This window comes from Bos indicus x Bos taurus, chromosome 3, assembly GCF_003369695.1.
Source record: "Bos indicus x Bos taurus breed Angus x Brahman F1 hybrid chromosome 3, Bos_hybrid_MaternalHap_v2.0, whole genome shotgun sequence".
Lineage (NCBI taxonomy): Eukaryota > Metazoa > Chordata > Mammalia > Artiodactyla > Bovidae > Bos > Bos indicus x Bos taurus.
The window spans coordinates 81,504,365-81,531,340 of NC_040078.1; the positions used below are offsets into that span (position 1 = coordinate 81,504,365).

Here is a 26,976-nt window from a genome sequence, read left to right on the forward strand (position 1 = left end):
TTCATCCGCTTTTAGTCAACACAATGTTATTTCCAAACAGTAAGCTCTGTGAGGGCAGAGACATACCTGGCTTATTCCCCACACCATCACATCGTCCATGCCCAGCCCAGGTCCTGGTATGCCAAAAGCACTCAATAATATTTATTGAGTGTTTGAATAAAAGTGAGACTTCTCAAAGCCTCCTTTTCCTCTAAGGGCAACCTTTAATAAATTATTCTAATGTAAATTTCAGAGCAGAGATTATATCTCTGGCTTCTTTATGGCCCCGTTCCTAACCCCTATGCCTTGACTAATCCTTTGTCAAGAGAAGGGCTCAATAAAACTTCTGGGGAGAAAAACTGTTGTGCAAAGTATAAATGTAATTTCATTGCTACCAACCTGTGATCTGATTTTCTATTTCCCCCTGCATATGCAAAGACTCCATGTAGACAGTGCGGTTGCCAATAAATCTTGCACAGGCAATCCCTCTGTACGGCTGACAGAATCCATCTTCTTCATACTCATCTCTGAAAACAGAGCACATACATAAGCTCGTGCAGGACACACACGCAGTTGGCGCTCACTGCGCGATGCCCCAGACAGTCACTAGGGGGCGCAGTCGGGCACAGTATCCTAAAGACTGGGTTAAAGAATCTGGCTTCCTCCTCAGTTTCATCCATCGCTTAAAACATCTGTTGGTCACGTTGGTCAAGTTTCCTTCACCTCTAGAAATATCATCCTGAAGCACAAAATCATCCTTAAATGTGGGAGAAAACACTTTTATTTTCGCAGCTGGTGGTGGGCTGGAGGATGATGTAGTTGTAAGAGTAAAGAGGAAATGAGTTGGAAATCTGGGCACATGTTCTACAGTTTTTTGTTTTTTAAACACAGATTATTTCTGTTTCATTTGCTACAAAGGGGTGGGTGCATCACCCCAAGACCTACTCGGACTGATATGTCAATTAGGAAGCTCCAAGTGGTGAGAAGCTGGGTGCTGCGGGAAGGAAAGCAGAGGGCAGTCCAGTTACATGGCTCCTGCTTGAGACCCATCACCCCCACACTGCAGAGAGTGTCCATGGCAAACCGCAGACTGGGCAATCTCAGATCAGTCACTTAGTCCCAGAAAATCCAGAGAAAATATCAATTGTTCTTGCTTTCATAAGTTGCTAAAACAAAACAAAATCTTAAAAAAAAAAAAATTGTTGCCTCAAGTTATAATAATAAAAGGGAGGGCACAGATTTTATTCTGAAGATAAAGTGAAAGTCGCTCAGTTGTGTCCGACTATTTTCGACCCCATGGACTTAGTCCATGGAATTCTCCAGGCCAGAATACTGGAGTGGGTAGCCTTTCCCTTCTCCAGGGGGTCTTCCCAACCCAGGGATCAAACCCAGGTCTCCCGCATTGCAGGCAGGTTCTTTACCAGTTCAGCCACAAGGGAAGCCTAAGAATACTGGAGTAGGTAGCCTATCCCTTCTCCAGCAGATCTTTCTGACCCAGGAATTGAACCAGGGTCTCCTGCATCACAGGCGGATTCTTTACCAACTGAGCTATGAGGGAAGCCCCATTCTGAAGAAGGGGATTCCAGAAAGTGGTGTGATTAGTGACTGTGGAGCAAATGGCTAGAGAGCCAAGGCTGGAGATTAGGACCCAAGATGGCACGCTCAGCTTGAAAGGACAGAGGCCAAAATCTCCCACTCGGGCCTATGATAAGCCTAAGACACCAGAGTACAAGATATCAGTATGATTCTGAAAGGCAAACTACAGCCAAGCAGAAGGCTACCTGCCAGGCTTGTGGTCTGACTTCTGCCCTAGATGCTCCTCCTCTGTTAACCTGGCTGGAAGCAACATCTTGCCTGAAAGAAGTATCATTTTTTTTCTTCTTTGGTTTGTTCTAAGTTAAAATACTTTAGAGCAAAAGTCAGGAGAACAAATTCTCCTGCTGGATTTAACATTTGCTTATCCTTAGGTGTGATTCCCTGGTGGCTATGACAGTAGAGAATCTGCTTGCAGTACAGGAGACCTGGGTTCTATCCCTGAGTCGGGAAGATCCCCTGGAGGAGGAAATGGCAACCCACTCAGTATTCTTGCCTGGGAAATACCATGCACAGAGGAGCCTGGTGAGCTACAGTCTATGGGGTCACAAAGAGTGGGAGATCATTGAGCGACTAACACTTTCACTTTCTTATCCTTAGGCAACCTCTCAAATCCTCTGAGCTATGGTTTTCTTCTCTAAAAGATGAAGATAATAATTGACCTCCCAACCCTATAGGTCAAAGTCATGTTGCTGTTTGTTGTTTAGTTGCTAAGCCATGTCCCTTTGCATCCCCGTAGACTAGCCTGCCAGACTCCTTTGTGCATGGTATTTCCTAGGCAAAAATACTGGAGTGGTTTGCCATTTCCTTCCTCAGGGGATCTTTCTGACCCAGAGATAGAACCTGTGTCTCCTGCATTGGATTCTTTACTGCTGAACCAAAGTCATGAGGATCCTATCAAACTGTGTAAAAGCTTTAAAAAAGTGCTACACAGAGGTAACATATAATTATTATTAAAGTCCTTACAGTTACCGAGAGGGCTTCCCTAGTGACTTAGAATCTGCCAATCTAGTGACTTAGAATGCAGGAGACCCAGGTTTGATCCTAGGTTGGGAAGATCCCTTGGAGAAGGGAATGGCTACCCACTCCAGTATTCTTGCCTGGAGAATTCCATGGACAGAGGACAACAGCTACAGTTGTCCATGGAGTTGCAAAGAGTCAGACATGACTGAACGACTAACACTAGCAGGTACCGAAGAAGATATTTAAAAGATAGTTATTTGTTAAGCTTCTGCTTTGTAAACTCAACTGTGTTCATAGCTCTGGCCCTAGACACCCACACCTGAGGGTTCAGGGAGGGAGTCTAGAAAGCCTGGTAGAATAGGAAACCATGTGAAAAAAATCTGATCGAGCTGATCCTTAAAAGACACTCGTTTTCAGCTGCTTTGTACTCCCTACTCACTAAAACAGTCAAGTTAAAGGTGGAGATGGGAGCAGTATCTCTAGTACAGTCTCCCAAATAGTTTGTAGTTCAAAGCTCTTAGAAACGTAACCTTTAAGTACACATACAAATGAATATATCATACACCTGACATAAAGACATTGAAATTTTAATGTTGCAAAATCCTGCAAGCACTCCACATGTTTACTTTCATAAATCCTAGAGTAATGTTGAAGCCTTTTTGGCTTAAATTTTACTTGGGTTGTAAAATTAACCCCACTTTTATTGGGTAACTAATACCATAAACCTATGGGGAGAAAGAAGTTTCTTGATGACCCAGCCTTGGATCTTGAAAACTGGAGTCCTGAGGCCAGAAAGTACCCCACACCATCACCCCCCTGCTATTATAGATGATGCTATTCTATCCCTAGGCATTAGCAGAGTCCTGGATTTTTAAGGTGTCATTATGAGAACACTTCTTCCTCCCCCACATTAAACTCTCAAGGCCTCAATTTATATCTCTTGGGAGGACAAAACCCTGGAATTACCCCCAGATATAAATCCCTGACCTACTGGGAGTTCCCATATTTTATGTGTGAGGCTTAGGCTAAGCTTCTTACCACCTTTCCAATTCGAGATTCTGAAAAGACCCTTTGAATACTGTTTTTCAGAATAAAATGGAATGCAATTCTTTGGCTGCCTATTTCTTATCGAGGGCTTTAGATCTGCAGATGTATTACATTTTTTATTGTGCCCAGAATTCCTGATACTCTGACCAGTCCAGTCTCTTGGGGACAGATATAAAAAACCAAGCAAGCAAACAAACAAAAAGAGTATGCGATGTCACCTGCTCAGGAGTAGCTCTCAGTCCTGGCTGTGTATCCATCTCCTTAAGAAGCTTTCGCAAATTCCAATGTCCAAACCCCACCTTGGACCTATTAAATCACAGTCTCTGGGGATGCAGCTTAGGTATTCAAGCATTTTAAAAAGCTCTCAGGTGATTTGACTGTGGTCGAGAACCACAGCACTAGAAAAACAAACATGTATTAAGTGTCTGCCACTCTCTGTGCTGAGTACTATGATAAGTGCTTTCTTCAAAGTAGCCCCTTGTGGCGTTATTATCCTTATTTATCTGAGTGAGAGACTCAAGTTCAGAGAAGTTAAGTAACTGGCTCAGACTCACAAGGCCAGCATGTGGAGGAGCTAGGATTTAATCACAAAATTCAAGCTCAAGCTTGACTACCAGGCTATAATGTTCTGCTTTTCAATCCTACTTTAAAGTAAATCAGCCTAATAATAAATAAGAGGATTTATAATGAGCCTTTACTCTGTTTTAGGCATTGTTAAATTTCATTTACATACAAAGTCAATATTAAGTCATTTAATGCTGACAACAGTCTTATACAGAAGGTGAAGATGTAAGTGTTCCCATTTTACAGATGAGAAAGCTGTAGAGTCAGAAAGAACAAAAGAACTTGTCCACTGTGGCACAGTAAGCAGAAGAATGAGATTTGCCCCCAAACCTGTGCTTGTAACCTCGGTATGCAACTTCCCTCCGAATAGCTGCATATGGGAGTTTTTCCACTGCTTACAGGGGCTCTCTACTGTGAAGATGTGTTCGTGTCTGCTGGACAGAGGAGCCTAGCGGGCTACAGTCCAAAGGGTCACAAAGAGTCAGACACAACTCAGTGACTGCACACACACACATGCACAGGTGGCGAAAAGGTTCTCTTTTAAAAGTCAAGTCACAATCTCCTTTCATCCTTCCCATTTTTCCTGCCAGCCGTGGCTGGAGGGGAACAAACACTCCTCCAACATTAATCAGCTTTATGCCTTTCTCCAGCTCACACTTCTTTCATCGCTGATGTCTTCCATGGTTAGCAAATTAAAAACATGAAGAAGCAAGGCCGTGAGAGTGCAAGGGCGCTTGCAGTGAGCATGCCTGAGGCTGCGTTCTAGGGAGAAGAGACACTAGGAGAAGGCAGATGGAATTCTGGCCATCCATCACAGTACCTGGCATCAACATGCGCCAGCCACCTCGCCGTGATGTCAAGAGGCTGGAATGCTTTGTGATGGGCACACATGATTCTCCTAAAGGTAATTTAGTTACTGGGTTGCCAGCCTCTACAACCTTCCAAATTCGCTGCCAGGTGATAGGGAAAAGCAAATACAGTTTGCCCGCCACCTCCAGGGTCTCCCCCTTTCCCAGAGCAAGGAGCTGATGAGGGGTGGTCACACAGGATTGAGAGTGATGGCAACCAATGTGGCAGCAGTAGGAGTATCCACCCAAGAAGCACCACAGACAAAGAATGGGAAACATGCTGCCCAAGGGAGTTTGACAGTGACTGTGGGAGTCAATGGTTACACACTGCTGGGTGAACTTCTTGGGTCTGGAATAAGGCTCTCAAGCGTTCTCCAAAAAAGAGGACAGTGCAGTGTATAATATGGGGCCAGGGAAGCCCAAGATGTAGTTTTTTGAGAAAGGGGAGCAGGAAAGGAAAAGAAAGGATGGGTGGGTGGGTGGGTGAGGTACAGGGACTGAAAGGATGCAGAACACCCCAAGTGGATGCCAAAATGGAGTTGTGCCGAGTCTGGACCATGAGACTCCCGCTGTGTGCTTAGTCCCTCAGTCGTGTCCAACTCTTTGCGACCCCACGGACTGCAGCCCACCAGGCTCCTCTGTCCACCGGGATTCTCCAGGCAAGAATATTGGAGTGGGTTGCCATACCCTCCTCCAGGGGATCTTCCCAATTCAGGGATTGAACTCAGGTCTCCCACCACTGCACATGGCAGGCAGATTCTTTACCCACTAAGCCACCAGAGAAGCCAGCTAGTGCTCTCTTTAGTGCTTCCAGTGGGGGACGGGGTTTCTGAAGGGTGCCTCAGTTTAAGGGAGAAAAGAGAGCAAACGCAACTGTTGTCTTATATACATGATTTCAAAAGAAACCCTTAATATGCATAGAGAAACTGTGGAAATCTGAAGGAAGTCTATACATTACTTAGTAGTGAGCATGCCTGTGCATGCTCAGTTATGTCTGACTCTTTTGAGACCCCCTGGGCTGTAGCCTTGGAGAAGGCAGTGGCACCCCACTCCAGTACTCTTGCCTGGAAAATCCCACGGACTGAGGAGCCTAGTAGGCTGCAGTCCATGGAGTCGCTAAGAGTGAGCGACTTCACTTTCACTTTTCATTTTCATGCATTGGAGAAGGAAATGGCAACCCACTCCAGTGTTCTTGCCTGGAGAATCCCAGGGACGGGGGAGCCTGGTGGGCTGCCATCTATGGGGTTGCACAGAGTCGGACTGAAGCGACTTAGCAGCAGCAGCAGCAGCAGGGCTGTAGCCTGCCAGGCTCCTCTGTCCATAGAATTTCCCCGGCAAGAATACTAGAGTGAGTTGCCATTTCCTTCTCCAGGGGATCTTCCCAACCCAGGGAAGGAGCCTGTAATTTTTGCATTTTCTGGATCAGCAGGCAGATTCTTTACCACTGTGCCTCCTGGGAAGGTAAGTAGTAGCACACCAATGGTCATTTCTTACTTCTGATAATAGTACTATGTTGATGCAAGACATTAACATTAGGGGATAAGGGAATATGGAAATTCTGCACTACTTTTACAACTTTTATTAAACATAAATATTTCAAAAGAAAAAGTAAAAGAAAAAAGACAGACTTACATACATATCTCCTTCCTGTTGAGCCTCCCTCCCCCCGCAGAAGGAGGGGATATAGGTATAACTGTGACTGATTTGAGTTGTTTTACAGCGGGGATCAGCACAGTATTGTAAAGTAATTATCCTCCAATTAAAACAAAAAAAAAGAAAGAGTTTTACAAGAAGGTGAGGAGATGCGAACCTCATTGTGTATAAATGAACAGGAGATGCTATGGTGTGAGGGTATCAGGAAGGCCTTCAGATGACCTCAATTATTCCTTAAAACAACTTTATAAGAATCCCTCTGGACCTATCCCTGGGTGGCTGAATTCTCATCATGAACAGTTCACTTATTTGTGATTGGCCTACTTCTAAATTCAAGTACTTCCAGGAGAAATGACCTACTTAGGAAGGGCTCAGTATTGATTGATTTTTATTAGCTGCTATGAGCACTTTCCTCTCTGTAGAAGGTTGTATACAAGGAGGGCAGGGCAATTGATGAGAGGTCCCTGTGTGAAGAAGAAGGCAATCTTCCTGACCTTGCACTTCAGTCCAGGGCTGGCTGAGGGCCGGTGAGATGACAGAGAAGGCAGGCCGGGAGGGAGGCGGGGGGGCGGGGGGAGTCTGGTTCATCAGTTACTAGTTACAAAGGTATCTTTTCAAAACACAGACTTGGAGCAGGTCATTTCCTGCCTAAAATTCATCCCAGTTTCCAACTCACCACAGTTACTGGCTGCAGTACACAAAGCCCTTCCCTAGTTCCTGCTCATTTTTCCAGCCTCATTCCCAGACTGATGAGCCTGTGAACCTGATGATACCAGCCATGCTGCTGTTGACCTTGCTCGTCTCAAAGCAGGGAATGCTCTTTGCTGCCCCACTGGCTTGGTCTATTCTCTTCCTGAGGCCTGGAGTGCTGTCCATCTGCTTTCTCACCTTGTGATCGCCTTTATTATCAGGTGCTCCCAACCCCTCCTTCCTGGGAAAGTCAGTCACTGCCTACCCCACACTCCCGCCCACCCAGCACCTTTACCACACCACTCCCACAGACTTCTGAATTCATATTATGTTTGTCTCTAAGGCAGGGACCATGTCCGGCTTGGCTTCACAACTCCAGGGCCTGGGACAGTGTACAATATCCAACTCAGCCAACAAGTGCTGAATGAGGGAGAGGGTGCTGCTGAGCTGTCCTCCCTGCTACTCCACTGTGCACAGACTGACCAGCAGAACTGTAATAGACCTGATAGATGCAGAGATGACCTAGCCTAGCTCATAGATATGACCCTCTCCATACCAGAATGATGCTTCAGACTGGAAACCACTTTCTTCTGCACCAGATTTTACAGTGGGGCATGGCAGGCCTTAGTCAGTTGAACAGATTCCTACTGATGAGTGAGGCCCTAAAATGTTCCCCTATGAGGTACTAAGACCAGTTAAAATGCATGTCTCTCCTTAGGGGGAAGAGAATAGACTTAAAGGCACTTTGCTAACTATAAAATCTTACTCAAAAGAATTTCAAACAAATACTTGTACACAAATGTGCATAGCAGCACTATTCAAAATAGCCTCAAAGTAGAAACAACCTCCAATGCTCATCAATAGATGAATGGATGGACAAAAGTGGTAGATACATATGGTGGAAAATTATTCAGCCATGAAAAAGGCACAAAGTACCAAAATATGCTACACTGTGGAAGAATCTTCAAAACATTATGATAAATGAAATTAACCAGATGAGAAAGGCCACAGAGTACATGATTCCATTTATATGAAATTTACAGAATAAGTAAATCCATAAAGATAAAAAGCAGATTGATGGTTATCAGGAACAGGAGGAATGGAGGAATAGGGAATAACTACTCACTGGATGTAGAGTTTTACTTTGTTGTGATAAAAATGTTCTGGAATGAGAGATGGTGGTATATATATTAGCTGCTGTGGAATTGCTCACTTTTAAATGGTTAATTTTATGTGAATTTTATCTCAATTTTTTTATTTAAAAAATCTCATTTATACCCAAAGGACAAAGCAGAGGGAACAACAGTTGGAATTTTAAGGCTCAGAACTGGGGAGAGATTTTGGGGATTGTTTTTAAGCAAACTCACTGGCCAAAAGTGCTGGCAATTTACACAGTCCCAGCAGGTTTCTTTGTTCTGATTCTCTTGGTTCTTCAACTGGAATGCCAGAGACAGTGCTCTGCAAGCCCATAGCTTGGCAGGCTCAGAAGGGACTGACTGCCTTGAGTGAAATCATCCAACACTTCTGAATTTACCCCACTTGGCACCTCTTAGAAGTCCTATTTTGAGCCATGGAGATGAAATCCCTTCAAGATGCCTGTCCCCAGAGCCCTGAATCTTGGTCTGAACGAAATCCATCACACAGTTCAAGGAGATGTAGTATTCCTAATTATGCTCATTTAGCAAAGCGTGGTTTATTTTCTCTCATGTGGGAAGTAATTTCACTTTACCAATGCAAATATAACTGGTAAGCTGTATTTGTTTTCCCAAAGACCATCATGCTTCCCTGGTGGCTCAGATGGTAAAGAATCCACCTGAAATGTGGGAGACCTGGGTTTGATTCTGGGGTTGGGAAGATCCCCTGGAAAAGGGAAAGGTTACCCACTCCAGTATTCTTGTCTGGACAATTCCATGGACAGAGGAGCCTGGAAGGCTACAGTCCATGGGGCTGCGTGGCTCAGATGTAAAGAATCTGCCTGCACTGTGGGAGATCTGGTTTTGACCCCTGGGTTGGGAAGATCCCCTGGAGGAGGGAATGGCAACCCACTCTGATCTGGAGAATTCTTGTCTGGAGAATCCCCATGGACAGAGGAGCCTGGTGGGGTACAGTCCATAGGGTCGCAAAGTCGGACACAACTGAGTGACTAAGCATGGCACAGTGCAAAGAGCATTATGACCAAAAGTGGATGGGAGGTACCCCTTTTTAAATCTGTAAATCAGGCCACATCTTAGCTAATCTGGTTAGAGCATAGCCACGGCAGATCCACACCCATGCTGCTTCCCAGGAAAGGCACTAGTAAGCTTGGGGCTGAGTGCAAAGCCTCCCATTTCAGAGGCTGGGTTCTCTCTAGGGAGGCAAAGTTAGATCTCTTAAAGGGGAAAAATCAGGTCTATCTTTTCATTAAAAGGGGGGGATACAAGATAAAATTAAGAATCGATGTAAGGGATGCAGAATTCTCCAATATGGATAAAAGCTCAGAGACACAGAAACTTGAAGAATAGAATATAATCTGACATGGTCTAAAAAAGTTGGTGTCTCTCCAAAATCACCTCCTTCCTTTTCCTGAGACAACTTTAAGCCTTGAGGCATCCTTGGTTAACAGCCAACCAGGAGGAGAGAAAATAATTTAAGTCATATAAGCTTTAACTGCAAATACCTCGGAAGAGACGGCCCTTGGAGAAGAGGCATCAGAATAAATATAAGTGGAGACGTGGAAAGTGCTGGCTGGAGTGAAGGAGAGAAGGTGGTCTTGGAAGGAGAGCTACTGGGGCCACTGAAGGTATGCTTTGCCTCAGGCTGGCTGTGGTGGAGAGATTAGAGGTTAAATATGGGATCCCAATGTTATCTACCACACTCTGTTTTTAAAGATCCATCTGAAAGTGGGCATCAAAGAGGGTAACGTGTTAACATACTTGACCTTTAAGATCAGCTTTCAAAGTGAGCCAATCAAGGCACGTCAGCCCAGAGGGGTGATGACTCACAGAGAAGACTTCATCCTACAAGGCTGAGAGTTCAGCCCACCCTAATAGCCCTTCTCTTACTGGGAATTCCTTTGTGAGCACGAGCAATTTCGAGGTGCCTGTGTCAAGTAACATGTGCTGTTGCCCACACCTGGACACTGATCATTGGTAACATTTATTTCCTTAGCAAAAGAGTCCCTTGCTCTTTCTCACACCACTCTTTTGCTTTAAAAAATTAAATAAAAAATTTTAAGTTTTTTTCCCCCCTTGGCCATGAACCATTAAAACAAACAGATGAATAACGCTCTGTCATAGTTTCCAGAGCAGTGCATAATAGTTACTTGTATCCAACTTAGAAATGGGAAGGTATTGGCTTTGCTTCATAGAGATGTTTAGAAATACAAGGGTTGCATTTCACTTTGGAGAAGGAGCAGAACTACCCAGGTTTGTATCTCACGAGTGTAATTTAAGGGAAAATTACATGTGTAATAGATTTTATTCCTATTTAAACACACATTTGAAACGATAAGACTATACAAGTACAGTATTTTTAAGAATATGGAAGGTCACTACTCAGAAGAATGAGTGACTTCTGCCCCCTCCTGATTACTGAGGTTTTCGTGGTGGGGCAGCCTTTCACCTTCTAAGAAGCTCTAGGGTATTTGACTTTTCCTCTAATGTTGTTGTTTAGTCTCTAAGTTGTGTCTGACTCTTTTGTGACCCCATGGACTATAGACCGCCAGGCTCCTCTGTGCATGGCACTTCCCAGGCAAGAATACTGGAGTGGGCTGTCATTTTCTTCTCAAAGGGATCTTCCCCACCCAGGGATCGAACCCATATCTCTTGCATTGGCAGGTAGGTTCCTTACCACTGAGCCACATGCGAAGCCCAGCTTAGGCTGGTGCTGGGAGGGCACAGATGGATTTTGGAGCCCCCAAGTTCTCACTAGAAACCTTTTGGATGTTCTTTGGCAGTTCTCCAAATATTAGGTATTCAAACTACACTCTAAATTTGCCTGTTGAGAATAACGGAAGTTCAGAATAATATGACATGCACACATAGCAATCCAGTCAGGTTTTTAACCACAATGTTTCTAAGATTGCTTTGAAATTTTTTTCATTTTCCTTTTATGCCTAAGACCATGGATTGCAAAAAAAAGAGAAGGTTTGTGGAAAGAGCGGTAAAGGGAACTTAGGGATTTCTTAGGAGGGTTTTGATTTCGTCTTACTACTCAGAAGTTGGGTGAAACTCAATCCCCCATTTTTGCTTTTGTTTTGTCTCAGCTTTGTTTCCCATTCCTTCTGCTGATGGCAGTTAGGAAAGAATACTAGCTTCCATAAAAAGCCATGGTGACTATAATGCCTCCCCCAAAACAACACCAAATAATGCAGTATAGAGGTGCTCATGGTCAAACATAAAAAAAATGTACACATTAAAAAAATGTAAAGAGGCAGAAATTCACATGAACATAAAGCTTGACTGGTGATGCACTAAATGGGAACATGGTAACTGAACAAGTGGTATCTGTTGGACAAGGGGTCTCTGGGACAGAGCTGTGAAATCCAGTGGGTTCCCTAAGGAGAAATGAGGAAAGAGGGTGGATTTGTGGCAGTGCTTTAACTGGAACATGAAAGTGGAGAGCAGAGCGGTCTTATATCCTTGGTGTTGAGATGCCAACAATATCCCTGTTCACCAGGACTTTACAGTTTATGGGGGAGAAACATGAAGGTGATAAACATCACCTTCATTCCCCTCTACGTCCTTCTCTCTTTCTCTCTTTTCCACCAAGTTTGTTGAAGCCTTGTGCTGAAAATAAAAGAAAAGGTATCTAACTGAGGCTGGGAAGGCTTCTGGAGGAGGTGATAGCTTCAAAGAGGAATAATTCAACAGATCATGAATTAAATGGTATGCCACCAAGATAAGTGGAGTTGAAATCAGTGAGACTTCATGGGACTAATGGTGGGGGCAGGACAGGCCCAAGAGGAGGGTCCTCAGCCACAGCGTCTGGAGGAGTGATAAGGTTCAACACACCATTCGCTACTCTGTGGGCTCAGTCCTGCTCTCATACTCTGTTAAAGTCCTTTTAACATTATCTTATTTCAGTCTGCTACTTCAAAATTCTAATAATAAGAAAAAATGGGGAGGGGATGGATTTTATAGTGAAGACAGGGGATGTCAGAAAGTGATGTGATTAGTGACAGGAGAGCAAGTGGTGGAGCTGGAGAATTAAGGCTGGGGATCAGGGCCTAAGATGGAAGGTTCAACTTGTTCATAACCTGCCACAAGGGCCATAAACCCAAGACACAGACTAGAGAATCTCCAGCTGTTTCATGGAGAGAGCTGAAGCTATGTCAGAGTTGGCAAAAAATGGTAAGGGGTCTGCTGGCAGAGCTGGTATGTATAGAAGGGGCCGGTGAACTCGGGGCAGGCACCAAGCCTGTAGCTGTCCCTTGAGCCTGTTTGTTATCTAGGGGAGTCATTCAGTTGGAACGAGCCCTTTCCAGCTTCTAGTCCAACCCCATCTAAAGCAGAAGAGCTAACAGCTGTGTGACTTGAAGAAGTTCACCAAGTAGCTGGCTGGGCTGAGTGCAGTGCTGGGGTAAGACCTGGACTTTGGAGACCCACAGAACTGGGCGCAGTCCTGGCAGCTGCCTTCCAGCTGTGTGTGGCTTTGTGTTAAGTATGTCATCTCCTCATCTATAAAACTAGTATATTAAATAAGATCATGTATACAAACTATTCATTCATGAGAGTTGTTTATGAAGTATAAGTTCTCTTTTTGCTTTATTTATTCTAGAAATAGGTATACAGATTTACCTACTACTTGCCAGGTACTATTGTAGGCACTGGAGAAAAGAAAGCAGACAAAAAATAACCACCCTGGTAGTACTGATCTTAGCTTAGATTTCTGGCTGGAAGCTCTTTCTTCCACTCCCTTTTTTATGCACCTTGCGGTTCCTTCTCATCAGACCAAAGATTACTCATACATAAAATTATGCCTGTGTGTGAACTCTGGACACGTTTGGGACAGAAGTAGGGTCTGGCTTATGAATCAGAAAGGACATGACAGGGGTTAGCCTTTAAGAAGAGAAGTTTGATTAAACTACCCCTCCTTGGTCTGCTCCATGGACCCTGCCTCCTTTCTCTTGCCGGGAGTGGACCCTCTGTGCTCCATTCTAAGGTCCAACGACCATCAACTCAAGCACACGAACCTCATCCCTCTCACCTATCCATGGGTATTGCTCTGGCAATTGTCTCTTTTCTCAGCTCTATTGCCATTTCCTCCTATCTCTATTGGATTATTCCCATCAATACCCCAATGTGCTACAATATCTCCCACCTTAAACTCTCTGTGGCTCTGTTCAGGTACCAGCACATTTTCGTGCTCCTTTCTATAGGACTGCTCCTCTCAAGGATGCCTGCACCTGCTTTCCCCAGTTCCTACATTGGCTCTTAGACCCAACCCAATCAGGCCTTTGCCTTGACATTCCACTAAAAGAGCTCTTGTCGAGGTCAGTGGTCTCCATGATTAAATCCGATAGGTCGTCTTTAATGTTACTGACCTAGCAGCAGCATCTGACACAACTCATCACTCCTTGAAATACTTTTCACTCAGCTTCTAGACACTGTTCTCTGTCGGTTTTCCTTCTCCTTCTCTAGCTGTGCTTTCTTAGTCTCCTTTGCTAGTTCAAGATTTTAGTCACTGACAACACTAGAGTTCAGCACTCAGACCTCTTCCTCATATTCTCTCTCTCTGCCTACCTGATCTTCCATTGCCCAAGCTTGAAATGGCCATTTCTGTACTGAGGACTGCCACACTCATATCTCCAGCTGAAATAACTCTCTGAACTTCAGCCTCCCTATCTCCCCTTGAGTATCTAAAAGGAATTCAAACTCCACATGTCTAAAATTGCAACCTTTATTTCCCTCCAAGACCATTCTGGAACTCTTCCTCCACCCCAGGAAATAACAATTCTTTCCTCCAACTACCCACAACAAAAATTATGACATTCTCCTCGATTTTACATTCTCTTACAACCGTCTCCAAACCATCAGCCCATGCTTCTACCTCCTCCTTCAAAACCTATCCCAAACCTGCCTTTACTGCTGCCCTCTGGTTCAGGCCACCATTATCTCTGCATGAATTTTTTTCCAGAATACTCACAACTGGTCTTCCTACTCCCACTCTTAGCCACCCTCCCCAGCCTGTTCTGTCTCCCTCTCAGCAGATGGAGGAATCCTTGTAGGACCTAAGTCAGTTTATGTCTCTCTCCTGCTCAAATTCCTCCAGAGACTTCCCTTCACATGCTAAGGACACACAGGAGTCCTTACAATGTCCTTACATAGATTTCTGCTGCCCCTACTACTTCTCTGACCTCATGCCCACCACTGTCCTCTCGCCCTCATCTGATTATTACCTATTACATTTAGTATCATCAGACATATTCTGTACTGATACATTTAATTGTGTATATAAACACTTCCTGGGAACAGCAACTGTGGTCTGGTCACTTGTGGTATGTCCCCATTGCCTAGAACAGCACTGAGTGGCAAGTTGTTGACAGTGTCAACACAATAGATACAGACAAGCTTAATGAGTGAATTAAATCTCTCCCACTTTAAAAAAATACTTTAACTTCTGTGTGGTGGCAACAGAGAGGAACCTGAATTCATCTCACAACCTGAAATTTACAATTTCTCCACTTCCCCACCCCAGCCACTCAACCTCCCCATGCACTTAGTTCTGCTGAATGGAAGACACAAAGAATGGAAGGAAGGGGAAATGGGCATCCTTTAAGAGGAGCAACAGTTTGACTGGAAAACTAAATTGGCTTCCAAAGCACTTCTTAAATTTGTCCCCTCTTCTCCTTCCAGAGGGCTTCCCTGATAGCTCAGTTGGTAAAGAATCTGCCTGCAATGCAGGAAACCCTGGTTCAATTTCTGGGTTGGAAGGATCCACTGGAGAAGGGATAGGCTACCCACTCCAGTATTCTTGGACTTCCCTTGTGGCTCAGCTGGTAAAGAATCCACCTGCAATGCAGGAGACCTCGGTTTGATCCCCCCTCTAGGCTCAGGCACCCACCACCCTTCAGCTGATGACTCCCCTAACTGGGAGACCAGCCTCTAATCTTCTGCTCTTCCAAATCCACCCTCCATGAAGCTGCCAAAGGGCATCTAAAATGGAAATCTGTGTCCTCCCTTTGGCTGGCAATTTTCATCAAGCACACTGCCATCCTCAGGTATACAATACTGGCTACTTCAATGTTAATGAGATTAGACATCCACAAACTTCTTAGCTAATTTCGTTTTCAAGTTAAAATGGTTCCCTCTTCTTTTTCTTCTTTCTTCCATTTATCTTCACAAGTTATCAAGATTGTACTCTTTCTTCAACAGTATTCTCATCATCGAAGTGAATTGAGAAAAGAAGCATGACCTTTGACTTAAAGCTATGAGTATCATTTGTAACCATATCTAGGTGTTTATGAAAATAGTATATTGCCCCAAACCAGAAACAGCCAGCAAAAAGGCAGGGAGGCAGGATGGATGGTTTCTGTACAGGAACCATGTGCCAGAAACTCTCAAGTTGGCAGTATTTTCTAGTTGAAGAAACCAAGGTTCAGAGATTAAGTAAGTTTCTTGCCCAAAGCCTTAGGCTTCACTCTAAATTTCCTGCTGTTTCCACTATAAGAAATACTACAAAGTTAATACAAATATATGAAAATATGTGCACACAAGGTTGAATGAAAAAGAAACACCAAGCAGTATTTGCACAGATATGCTGCTATGTAAGGTGGTTATATGTATACAGACAAGGAAGGAGCTCAGATGGAAACAGTCACTCTTGATTTTATTGAACCATGTGTCCTCCAAATTGTCCCAGTGCTTAGCAATGAGATAGCCATTAGTTGAGAAACGTATTGAGAAATGTATTGAGGAAACAAGCTCAGGAAAAGGTGCTCAGCGGTGTGTATGCTTCTTGGACTTAGCAAAAGGGAGAGAATTTTGTAAACAGCAGTTGGTTTTCTAGAGGAGGAGAAGAAAGTGGCAAAGTTGAGGGAGATATTAGAGAGGAAGAAGATGAACAGAAAAGATTCCTCCCAGACAGTCTGGCTTGACACAGGGTCTCTCTATCCAGCAAAGAGTGTTCTCACTTCCTAGAAATTGACAGGAAAAGTGCTGGCCAAGTAAGTTTCAAGTTTCTTTAGGGTATTAGCTAACAAGCAGGATGCTGGGACTGATCTTGGCACAGATGAGTGGAAAAGTCACTGGGCTGGAAATCAGAAGACCAGGGTCCTTGGTCCTGATTTGGCTGCCAACAAGCTTTATTTCTATGTAACCTTGGAGAGGTCACTCACCCTCGTTTGTCCTAAGTTATTCTATTTGTATAATATAGAAGTTGAGCCATCTGATATGCTGTTTCCAATTCTAACCTTTTAAGGCTATTCTAGTCTAAGCTCTCATCATGTCCCATCAAGATGACTGCAGTAACCTCCTAATGTGTTTCTTGACCTCCATTCTTGACCCTGTAAATTGATCTTTCACACCACTGCAGAATGAGCTACCTGATAGCTAGATCAGATCATCTCTTTCTTACAACTACAGTCACTCTCCACTGCATAAAGTTCCCTGGTGACAGTCCATTAATGTGTTAATAGCATATTAATAGAGTTCATACGACCCCTGAATGTCCAACCCATCCACCTCTCTAGTCCATCTCTTGTCATTGCCCTCCTCAAACCCCAGGCCCTGGTAATAAAGAACAGCTTGTAATTTCTGAAGGGGCTTCCTAGGTGGCTTAGTGGTAAAGAATCTGCCTGCCAAGGTAGGAGATGCAAGAGACTCGGGTTCGATCCCTGGGTCAGGAAGATCCCCTGGAGGAGGAAATGGCAACCCACTCTAGTATTCTTGCTTGGAAAATCCCATGAACAGAGGAGCCTGATGGGCTACAGTTCATGGGATCTTAAAGAGTTGGACACAGCTTAGTGACTGAGCACAACAACAATAACATACTTTCTGAACACACCACACTATTAGTGACATTCGTACCTTGGCTGTTTCCTTCCAAGAAATGCGTGCTTACCTTTCTCCACCTGGCTCACTGTCCTTCATCCTTTCAGTTCTAGTTCAGGCTTAGCTCTTTTAAGATGCTTTCCTGAAACCCATTGATTAGTCCATGAGCAGATTTGCTCTCTCCCACCTCCTGCACTTAACATTACACTATGATTCTTTGTTTTGAGCTGTGTGTTCCTCTACCAGGCAGAATGCTCTTGAAGTGCAGTGGCTGTTCTTATTTTTCTTTATGGTCTTGGAGTGAGATCCCCAACCTCACTCCTAGCTGATCCCAGTCCATTTAACCTGGTTCGCAGTAGGCGCCCAATAAATGTTTACGGAATTGCATGCTATGCTTCCTAGCTGTGGCTACAAAGACTTCCTTCAGCCTGCAACACCAGCAGCCTTCAGCAAGCCCTCCTTGGAACACAAGCCCAAAGGTGGACCACGGCAGGTTTCATCCCTATTTCTTAAGTGCTCTTAGTCAACTCCCCCAGAGTCCCGCCACCCCAAATTTGTGAGCTTCAGAGTTGGCAGGTCAAAGGCAGCCTCAGCATTCCCCACTCCCTCCCACCTTGTTTTCTCTAAGCAGAAACAAAAAGCCGTCCAAGTGCCAGAGATCCAGGTTGCTGTTCCACAGGACTTGCAGGACAGCATTATATCTGACTCCATGAGGGTATTATTTTAAGCATTACTAAACACCCCTAACCTATCAACTCCTGGCTTTGTAGTCATTTCCAGTTGGAATGTCTTTAGGCTGAAAAAAGACAGGTTTGTGAGAAGACATAAACATCTTTGGTGAGAGGTGACATATGTTTTCTCCTAGTGAAAGCAAGCCACTCCCGTAGACTCTGCAGTTTTTTGGACACTGCATAAAATATGTCTCTTAGGCAATTAATTTCCTGGCAGGCTTTGAGTGAAGCAATTACTCCATGTTTTTCTTTGTCATTGTTCGAAAGTTTAACAGTGCATCTATCTCCTTTATTCATGTCTGGAAGGCCAAAGACTACCTTGAAACCTCTGCGGCAAATGTATGTAAAAACACTTAGTGTTCACACGTTTGATTTAAATATTGACAAATTTTTTCATTAGTACATTAAACCCTCAGCTTTATTCATCTTAAATGCTTTCCAGGAGAGTGACTCCCCCATTAGCACGACTCCTAGTAACTCAATACAAACTTTGTAAGCGGGCTAACCACGGAACCTGGTAGTCTATTGTGCTCCTATTCTGCGGTGAGGCAGCTGTAACTGGTTATGAACCAGTGCTGGAAATAGTGTTTGGAGCTTTCTTGGCAGATTTCTTACATCGTTATTCAATATGAACTGCAAATCATATGCTCGTAGTTATGAAAATGTCAGGAAACTCCTAGTGTTCATGCTTTGTTTGACAAAGCTATTTTCGAGTCCTTTTGGAAGGCAGGGGCATCGAGCATTTGGGATGGAGAGGGAACAAGCGGCCCTGCCCCCACCTTCCCAGCAGTATTTGAGAAGTTGGTAATTCAGTGCTAGATGACAAGAGCTCAACTCTGCACTGAGAGACGGCCGTTTCGCAGAGTCTCAATTAGTCCAGGATGTGTGTCAGGGCTACTAGAGGTCTGAAAGGAAATGCAAGAAACTTGTTCACTTCTTGCTCAGTTTGGATCAACTGAGGAGCTTCAGATCAGGGTCAGCAAGTGTTTGACTCTTACTCATAGAGGCAGTGGAGCAATGCCCAGGGGACAGGAAGAGGAACAGAGAGCCTAGAGAGAAGGGACAGAGTGAGAGGGAAGGAAAGTCAAGGGTTTGGCAGAGAGAGGGAGGGAGAGAAAAGGGCAGGGGAGAGGACAAAAAGGAAATGTGAAAGAAATGCAAAATAGGAGATTAATATCACATCTCACACAAGGAACTACATTCTTAAGACCTTTCAACACAGAGAATAACTTCAGAGTCTTACCACATTCTTGTAAGATATGTAAGGGTACTCTTGATTTGAAAAAGCAAAGATTGTTGTGGAAATTTTGAAAAATAGAAGCACAAAGAAGAAAACTTAAATCACCAGACATCCAGGACCCACAGAAAATCACTCTTAACAAATATCTTTTATGCATACATATAGACACAGAAATGAATTCTTTTTAAAATGTGGAATTACATGAGACATAATTTCTTCTTTTGAATGGAATATGTATTTTCCTCATCATTATTCTTCTAAAATTGGTTTGTAGTGGTTGCAGTGAAACATTTTGGTTGTATCCAACTATTTGTTATTTACAAAAATGTTGAGGTGAATATCCTTGTGTATGGATCTTTATACACATCTATGATTATTTCCTAGGCTAAAAACAATGAGTGGAATTATTTTCTAGGTCGAAGGTATGCAGATCTTTTAGCTTTTTTACGTATATTTCCAAATAGTCCTCTATCATCTTGAGGTCATTTGATTCCTTATTTAAAGATGAAGAAAGGAAGGAAGGGATAGTAAACGATGCAGGTAAGCTTGAATTCAAGTATCCTAGTCCCTGATATATGCTCTTGGACTCTATAGGCTCCAAGCTGCACTGTCTCTCAGCTATGATGATGGATAATCAGCAGTAGTTCTAACGATTATTTCTACCATCAGTGTAGGACAGGGTCTATTTCTCTACACTCGCTGCTAACAAGTACCTGCTAAGGTACCTACTAGGTATTATCCCTTTTTAAGCTCATATCTCATTTTTTATCCATAGTGAAGTTAAACATCCTTTTCATGTGCTTGCATGTTTGTGAAACATTTGTATTAGTTATGTAAACAATTTGCACATTTTATGCATCCTCTCTGTCTATTCTACTGTTGGTATCATTATTCTTATTAGATGAGGAGACTGAGGTTTTGAGAGACTGAACTACTTGTTCAAGATCATATAGTTAAGTGGCAAATTTGTGTTTTTAAGTTGGTTTCATGTCATGCCAGGCACAGTGTTCTTTTATAAATTCCAAGGATAATAATGTCATAAATCCAACAGAGGAAAACCAAATCCTCTGAATACCGCAGTAAATAAAATCAAGAAAATCCACAATAGTACAGGGAGGTGTAGAGCCCCTCAAGAGAAGTAGTGAATGTCTCTCTGGGCTTTAATTATAGCCACTGAATTGTGTGCTTAGAATATCTGCAGAGACATAGCAACAGCCTAAGAACCATGTTTATAATGTGCTTTATTTGGGTGAGCTCTTCCTTCTAGATTGGCAGACTTAATAAACCTGTAGGGAGAAATGTGAGGAGGGATGCTGAGGAAGGTGGTGGTGAGAGAAGGCGGTTCATATGGTGTATATGGGGATGGTGTATTGGCTGATGGTCTATTTCACTGGTCAGAGAGGGAGGGAAGGTAGCTACCAAAAAGGCTGATTGATGGTAAGGGCACTTAGGATTAGGAGTGCGCTCTCTGAAATGAGGGAGGTGCCGTCTTGCTTTCCTCTCTACTGCTTTCAGTTCACTTGGAGTTATCAGGCCTTACTCTGAACACCAGAGTTCAAAAGGGCTCTACATTGGTGAACAGAACTAAAATCATGTCATAAGACCAGTGGCTTAAGGGGCTAGACAACAGGGAAGCCTGAGAGGAGAAGACTTGAGGGAACATGACAACATTCTTCAGGTTCATCAAACACACTCTGCATCCTTTCTTAGACACGTGTGTTCTTCATCTTCCCTCCTCATTGCCTCATCTCCACCATCCTGGCACATGGTGCTCAGTCAGAGAACGTGTTTATTGACAGCCTACCGGGCGCCAGGCACCGTTCCCACCCCTGGGGGTCCAGCAGTGGGCAGAGCCCAGACCTTAAAGGAGCATATCTCCTCAGGGTATCCAGTACAGGCCTGCTGAGGATGGGCAGACACATAGATGAATGAGTCAGAGATTGTACTCATCAGAATGGAGAGCAGAGGAGGAATATTTGCACTGAGATGGTAAACGAATGATGATCTCTGAAGTGGCTGAAGACAACCAGGAACTTCCAGCGCCCTCAGAACTGAAGTCAGCGGTCTGAGAAGTAAAGGCCAACTAGTTCCCTCTTCTCCCTTCTTCCTCACATCACTAAATCTCATCTCCAATTAAAGATCCACCCAGGTAAACCATGTTGATGGTCCCCTGCTGCTTTTAGGATAACGTGCAGATTCCTCAACCAGGTGCATAAGTTGTCTCACACACGGGAGCCCGTCTCTCTTTCTAGGCTTATCTTCTGCCGTTCTGACAGAAAGAAGAGAATCAGATAGAAAAGTCCTGCTCGAGAGCAGCTAAGTGCACGCTATGGGATGCCCAGGAAAACAGCCTTCAGTGAACGTTATTCATCCAACCAGCATCAGCTGAGCACCTGGCCGGCCAGGGTGTGACAGCAGATGTAGGTTCTAGTGCTCAAGGAGCCCACAGTTTAAAGAGGAGCCAACTGTGGGCGATGTCATACGGACTACTACCTGGCAGGGAGAAAATGTCAGGTGAGGAGGCAGCAGTAGCTCTATTCATTCACTCCACAGATACCCAGTTGTCTGCTACGTGCCCACAACTATTCTAGGTATCAGGGCTCAGTGGTGAACCAAGCACAGGGCAGGGGAGCAGCCTGCTTGGTGCAGCCAATATGGGGTTAAGGGTCTGTGGAGAATTTTCAAACAATCATAAAACCAACTCTCAATTTACTCTGCTGTTATTGCACACTGTGCTTTTGATTCAAACAATGACATATAAAATATTTCTCTCCACTGGGGAGGTGCTCCCACTGTCCTGCCCGTCGTAGACCACTGCTGCAGCTACAGCAGTAAACGAAACCTCCCCCACCCCCTGCCCTCACGAAGCTGGCACTCCACTGGGGGAGGGTGGTGGCTCGTCCCTCCTGCAGCAGTAGAGCTGCCACGCCAGCTGGCCACTGGCTCGCCGAGCAGGAGACCTCAGCTAGAGGTGGTGTGAGACTACGCTCTGGCCGAAGGGATGCGAGCAGAGGTGAAGTGTACTAGCTCTGCATCAGGCTCTGAAGGAAGAAAGAAGTGACATGGGGCAGGGGGTGAGGACAGAAGGAAAGAAGGAAGAAGGGAAGGAAGGGAGGGAGAGGGAGGAAGAGAGGCATGAAGAAGGGAGGAAGAGAGGGCTGAGTCTTTACAAAATAAAAGAAAAAATGTGCTCCTTACCAGCATGTGACTGTGAAGATGCTGAGGAAGCCATCTAGGACAAGACGGATGCCACAGCTTGGGGCAGGCAGAGGAGCAATATAGGGGCTCAGGGTGAGCGTGGGGAACAGAGCTCCCCTTCTAGCTCTGAGCAGCCACCTTGGGACTGAGGAGAAATCAATTTCTGTCTTGTTTAAGCCACTGTATCTTTATCCACCTTTCTTTCTTCCTTACTTCCTTTGTTTCTTCTCATTTATTACACCAACCTAGACTGTAGTGGCTCAGAGGTTAAAGCGTCTGCCTGCAATGCAGGAGACTTGGGTTCGATCCCTGGGTCGGGAAGATCCCTGGAGAAGGAAATGGCAACCCACTCCAGTATTCTTGCCTGGAGAATCCCATGGATGGAGGAGCCTGGAGGGCTACAGTCCACAGGGTTGCAAAGAGTCGGACACGACTGAGCAAATTCAACCATTCAGCCAGACTGTATACTAACTACCACTGAGAGATACACTATCGACAAAGAAAGGAAATACAGTTTGTCCAGTGATAACTTGTATGCAGAAAAATAAATCAGGGGTAGGAGAAAGTAAGGGCTGGCAGGGGGGAGAGGCTGCAATGTCTGTGTTGGGGTTAGATGCGTCCCAAGTCCCATGATCCAATACAATTGTCACTAGCCACTGGCACTTGAGTATGGCCAGCTGAAACATGTAAAATACACTCTGGGTTTCAAAGACTTACTACAAAAAATACATGTAAAATAACTCATTAATATTTTCATATTAATTACATGTTGAATGATAATATTTTAGCTCTACTGGGCTAAATAAAGCATATTGCTAAAATAATATGTTAAAATGTAAACATTAAAATTCATTTCACTGTTCTTACTTTTTAAAATGCAGCTCCTAGAAAATTTAAAATTACACATGTGGTTGGTGTCTGTGGCTCACATGGTACTTCTGCCTAATGGTGCTGCTTTACTTTCCCACTAGGTACTTCTCATGATCCTCCCACCAGTTCTCCCCTAAGCCTTCTGACTCCACTGTGTCACTGCCTCTCAGCTTTCCAGGGTCCTGGTCACAGGGGAGAGTCCTGATCTTTCGGTATTAGGATTTATCAAGAATTAGATGATTATTCAGTTGACTCTTTTAAGACCCAGGAAAGAGGCCCCTACATGTATGCAGAATACATACCTGCCTCACTGGAGAGCAGTTGAGAAGGACCAAAGGCTTGTTGCCTCTCAAAAAACACATGTGTGCATGCTAAGTCACTTTAGTCGTGTCCCACATGTGCGACCCTATGGACTGCAGCCTGCCAGGCTCCTCTGTCCATAGATTCTTCAGGCAAAAATATAGGAGTGGGTTGCCATGTCCCCCTCCAGGGGATCTTCCCGACCCAGGGATCAAACCTGTCTCTTATGTCTACCTGCATTGGCAGGAGCGTTCTTTACCACTAGCGCCACCCGGGAAGCCCCTCAAAAAACACCCTTTTCCAACTGGACCACCACAATACACAAACTTCCCCCATGGAAGGTTTGCCTTTAAGTTCAAAGCGTTTGCTTCTAGAAGGCCCTTGCTAAAGAAAGCTGCATTCAAAAAACTTGAATGCCATCATATCCGAGGGCAAAGGCTTTGGAGTCAGACGAACTCGGTTCACAACCTAGTTCTTCCCTTCTGCAGCCGAGCAGCCTTTGAATAACTACTGAGCCGTTTCATGCATCCGCTTAATCTCCAGAGTCAGGATACCATTCCCCACACCTCACACCATGGTTTTGCCTCTAACACACGTGCCGTGGATTGAGGCCAACTCATGGACGATAGACCCCAGGCCCCCACCCATCCCTTTTAAGAAGCTGTTCAGAATTAGGAAGAAGGATTAAAAAAACCAAAAAGCATGACTACAGGGGTATGAATCACCTTTGCTTCACTGCCTCATGGAAAAGTTCTGCCAACAGGGAGAGGGCTGGGAAAGGCAGTAAAAGGAGAACCACTTTCTCATTGAATGCACACGATAAAAGTCAAAATTCCCTTCATACACGTACAGTGTTCTACCTGGAGCTAAGGGGTCAGGACTATGCATGAAAAAATTAATTGAAGCAGTTCTTCATGAAGGAAGAAAAACAAGGCATCTTGGTGCATCCTGGGTGAAATGTCCTTTTCACACTGGCCCTCGGGTTACCTCAGCCAGAGATGGCCTGTCAAGGTGATGCTGGCTGACGCACGATGAAGTGTTTCATTAACACTGTCAAGGCATCACAGCATTTACGGGTCCAAATGCTGCACCTTCATGTGTTGCTCACACATAAATCCAACCTTATTCACAGAGCGGGGAGCCATTGAAATACCAGCAGCTTTCTGCCCAGAGTCACATAGGGGAGGAAGTGTTTGATGCTCACTCTCCCTGCAAAGTGCTGGGAGCTGGGTATTGTTAGCCCAAATTCTCTGAGGTTCAAAGAGGATTCTCAATGTTTCTCTGATCCAGCAAGTGTCAGATGAGAGCTAGAATCAGTTTCAACTAATTATTTTTTAAAATATTTATTTATTTGGCTACTCTGGGTCATAGTTGCAGCATGTGGTATGTAGTTCCCTGATACCAGGAATTGAACCTGGGCCCCCTGCATAGGGAACGAGGAGTCTTAGTCACCAGACCACCAGGGAAGTCTCAGCTCCAGCTAATTCTTAACCTAGTTGCCATGTTCTACCAAAACAGAAAGCACAGAAGCATGATGTTGACTCATTATGCAATATTAAATCAGATGGAATTTTACTTTGAATGTTTTAATCATTTTTATCAAGAAAAATGCTAGGAAACCAATCTCTCTGGCTAGGACACAGACCTAAATATGCTGGTGATTGGAAAAGCCTTGCAAAGGATTTGTGCATAGCACAGCTTAGGTGATATTCTGCAAAGAGTATGGAGGATGGAGGAAGGCAAACCTTTGAGCCTCCTCTAGTGATGTGGGGGCATTTTGAAAGCCTCTTGGAGTCTCACTTTGCTTATTAATGAAATGGGAAGCCTTACCGAAACCGCCTTCCTCCCCACCACCCATGGTCTGGATCTCAGGATTTTTGTATGACAAGGCATGTGAAAATGCTTTTGTGAGCTACAAAACCCTTCCTGAATGTACCAAACTAATCAATGGGTGCAGGGGATGACTTGGTGTGAGAAAAGGGCAAAGATTAGGGAGACTTTCCTTTATTATTTTGGAAAATGTGATTTTTATCATTTCTTCCCTTCCTCATTGGTTTGAGGACAGAAAATTATCCATTTTTAAAATCCAAACCAAATTTTAAATTGAATTTAAATATAACATTGCAAAGTGGATCCTATTTCCAAAGCATTTTCCATTCATCCTCTTATTTGATTCTGAAGGTCACTCTATGAGGTGGATATTTAAAGATGAGGCATATGAGATTGAAGAGATTAAGTAGCTTCTGTCTGACCCTTGGCTACTAATTGGAAAGATGGGGACTTGATACCAAGTCGGTTGATGCCAAATCTAATGTCCTTTCCTCTTCATTCAGTTTCCTCTGAGCCCAAATTCCATTCTACCATCTCCTTCTATTCTCTGCCAAATATGTTTAGCAGAATATAATTTAACATCACTGATGAATCACTCATCTTCTTAGTTAATCAGGTGTCAGGTGAGGAGAATATTTACTTTCCAGCACTGTCCTTTATCTCAGAGAGTTCAAGAGACATGGCCTCTACTCTCAGGGAGCATGTAATCTTTCTAAACAGATAAGATATCAAATGTTGAAACAACTAGAGAGACAAGTGTGTTAAATCATATAGTACAGAACCTCGGTGTAATAGATTTAGTGCAGGAAAATGCCACAGGAAGCTGGGTGGTCAGGGAAGGCTTCTTAGAGGTGGTGCAACTTGAGTTTCCTCTAAAAGTCATGGCAGAACAGAGACCAGAGGCCAGATCCTGAGTCGTGGCCAAGTATTCTTCTTACTATGGAGATTGGCATGAAAAGGAAGAGTAGATCGTACTTTTTCTTTATATCTTACATTTAAAAGATATCTTACATTTAAATACACTCATGTGTTACTCGGTTGGGGGACATACACATGGTGAGCAGATAGTTTATCTGTAAATGTTTGTCATGTAAGAGGTTGATTTATATGTTAGTCAAAATCACTGTCACAGTATCAGTAAAATCAATTGACGGCAGTGCTCAAAATGACATACTGCTTTTGTGAAAGAGCTATACTCTCCGAGGTAATACTCATAAAAGAAAAAAAAAGGCATTCTTTCATGTGGCTTTCTCAAAAACGCAGCCTGGCAATCTAAAAGCCCATGCTGTAAAGCTGCCCTCTTTGAAACCTCTTTTATATCTACCATGTGCAGATCCACCAGGCATAACATTTAAAAAATTGTGACATAAAACACAAAATGGCTGCACCATCCTTTCAAGTTTGATACAGCCAGTTAAATATTCAGCATCGCTGCTCATAGAAACACTTTTTGATCTGAGGAGATATGAAACCCAGCCATCCCGCAGCTGGAATGTGAA

The 26,976-nt window shown here is 44.0% G+C and overlaps 1 protein-coding gene across 1 annotated transcript in view; it reads right to left on the minus strand.

Moving 5' to 3' along the window:
* ROR1 (receptor tyrosine kinase like orphan receptor 1) overlaps window positions 1-26,976 on the minus strand; it is a 470,743-nt gene that overhangs the window by 43,191 nt on the left and 400,576 nt on the right. Inside the window, exon 5 of the mRNA XM_027537028.1 lies at window positions 379-506. Coding sequence (XP_027392829.1) covers window positions 379-506 — 128 coding nt within the window. The remainder of the gene's footprint in view (window positions 1-378; window positions 507-26,976) is intronic.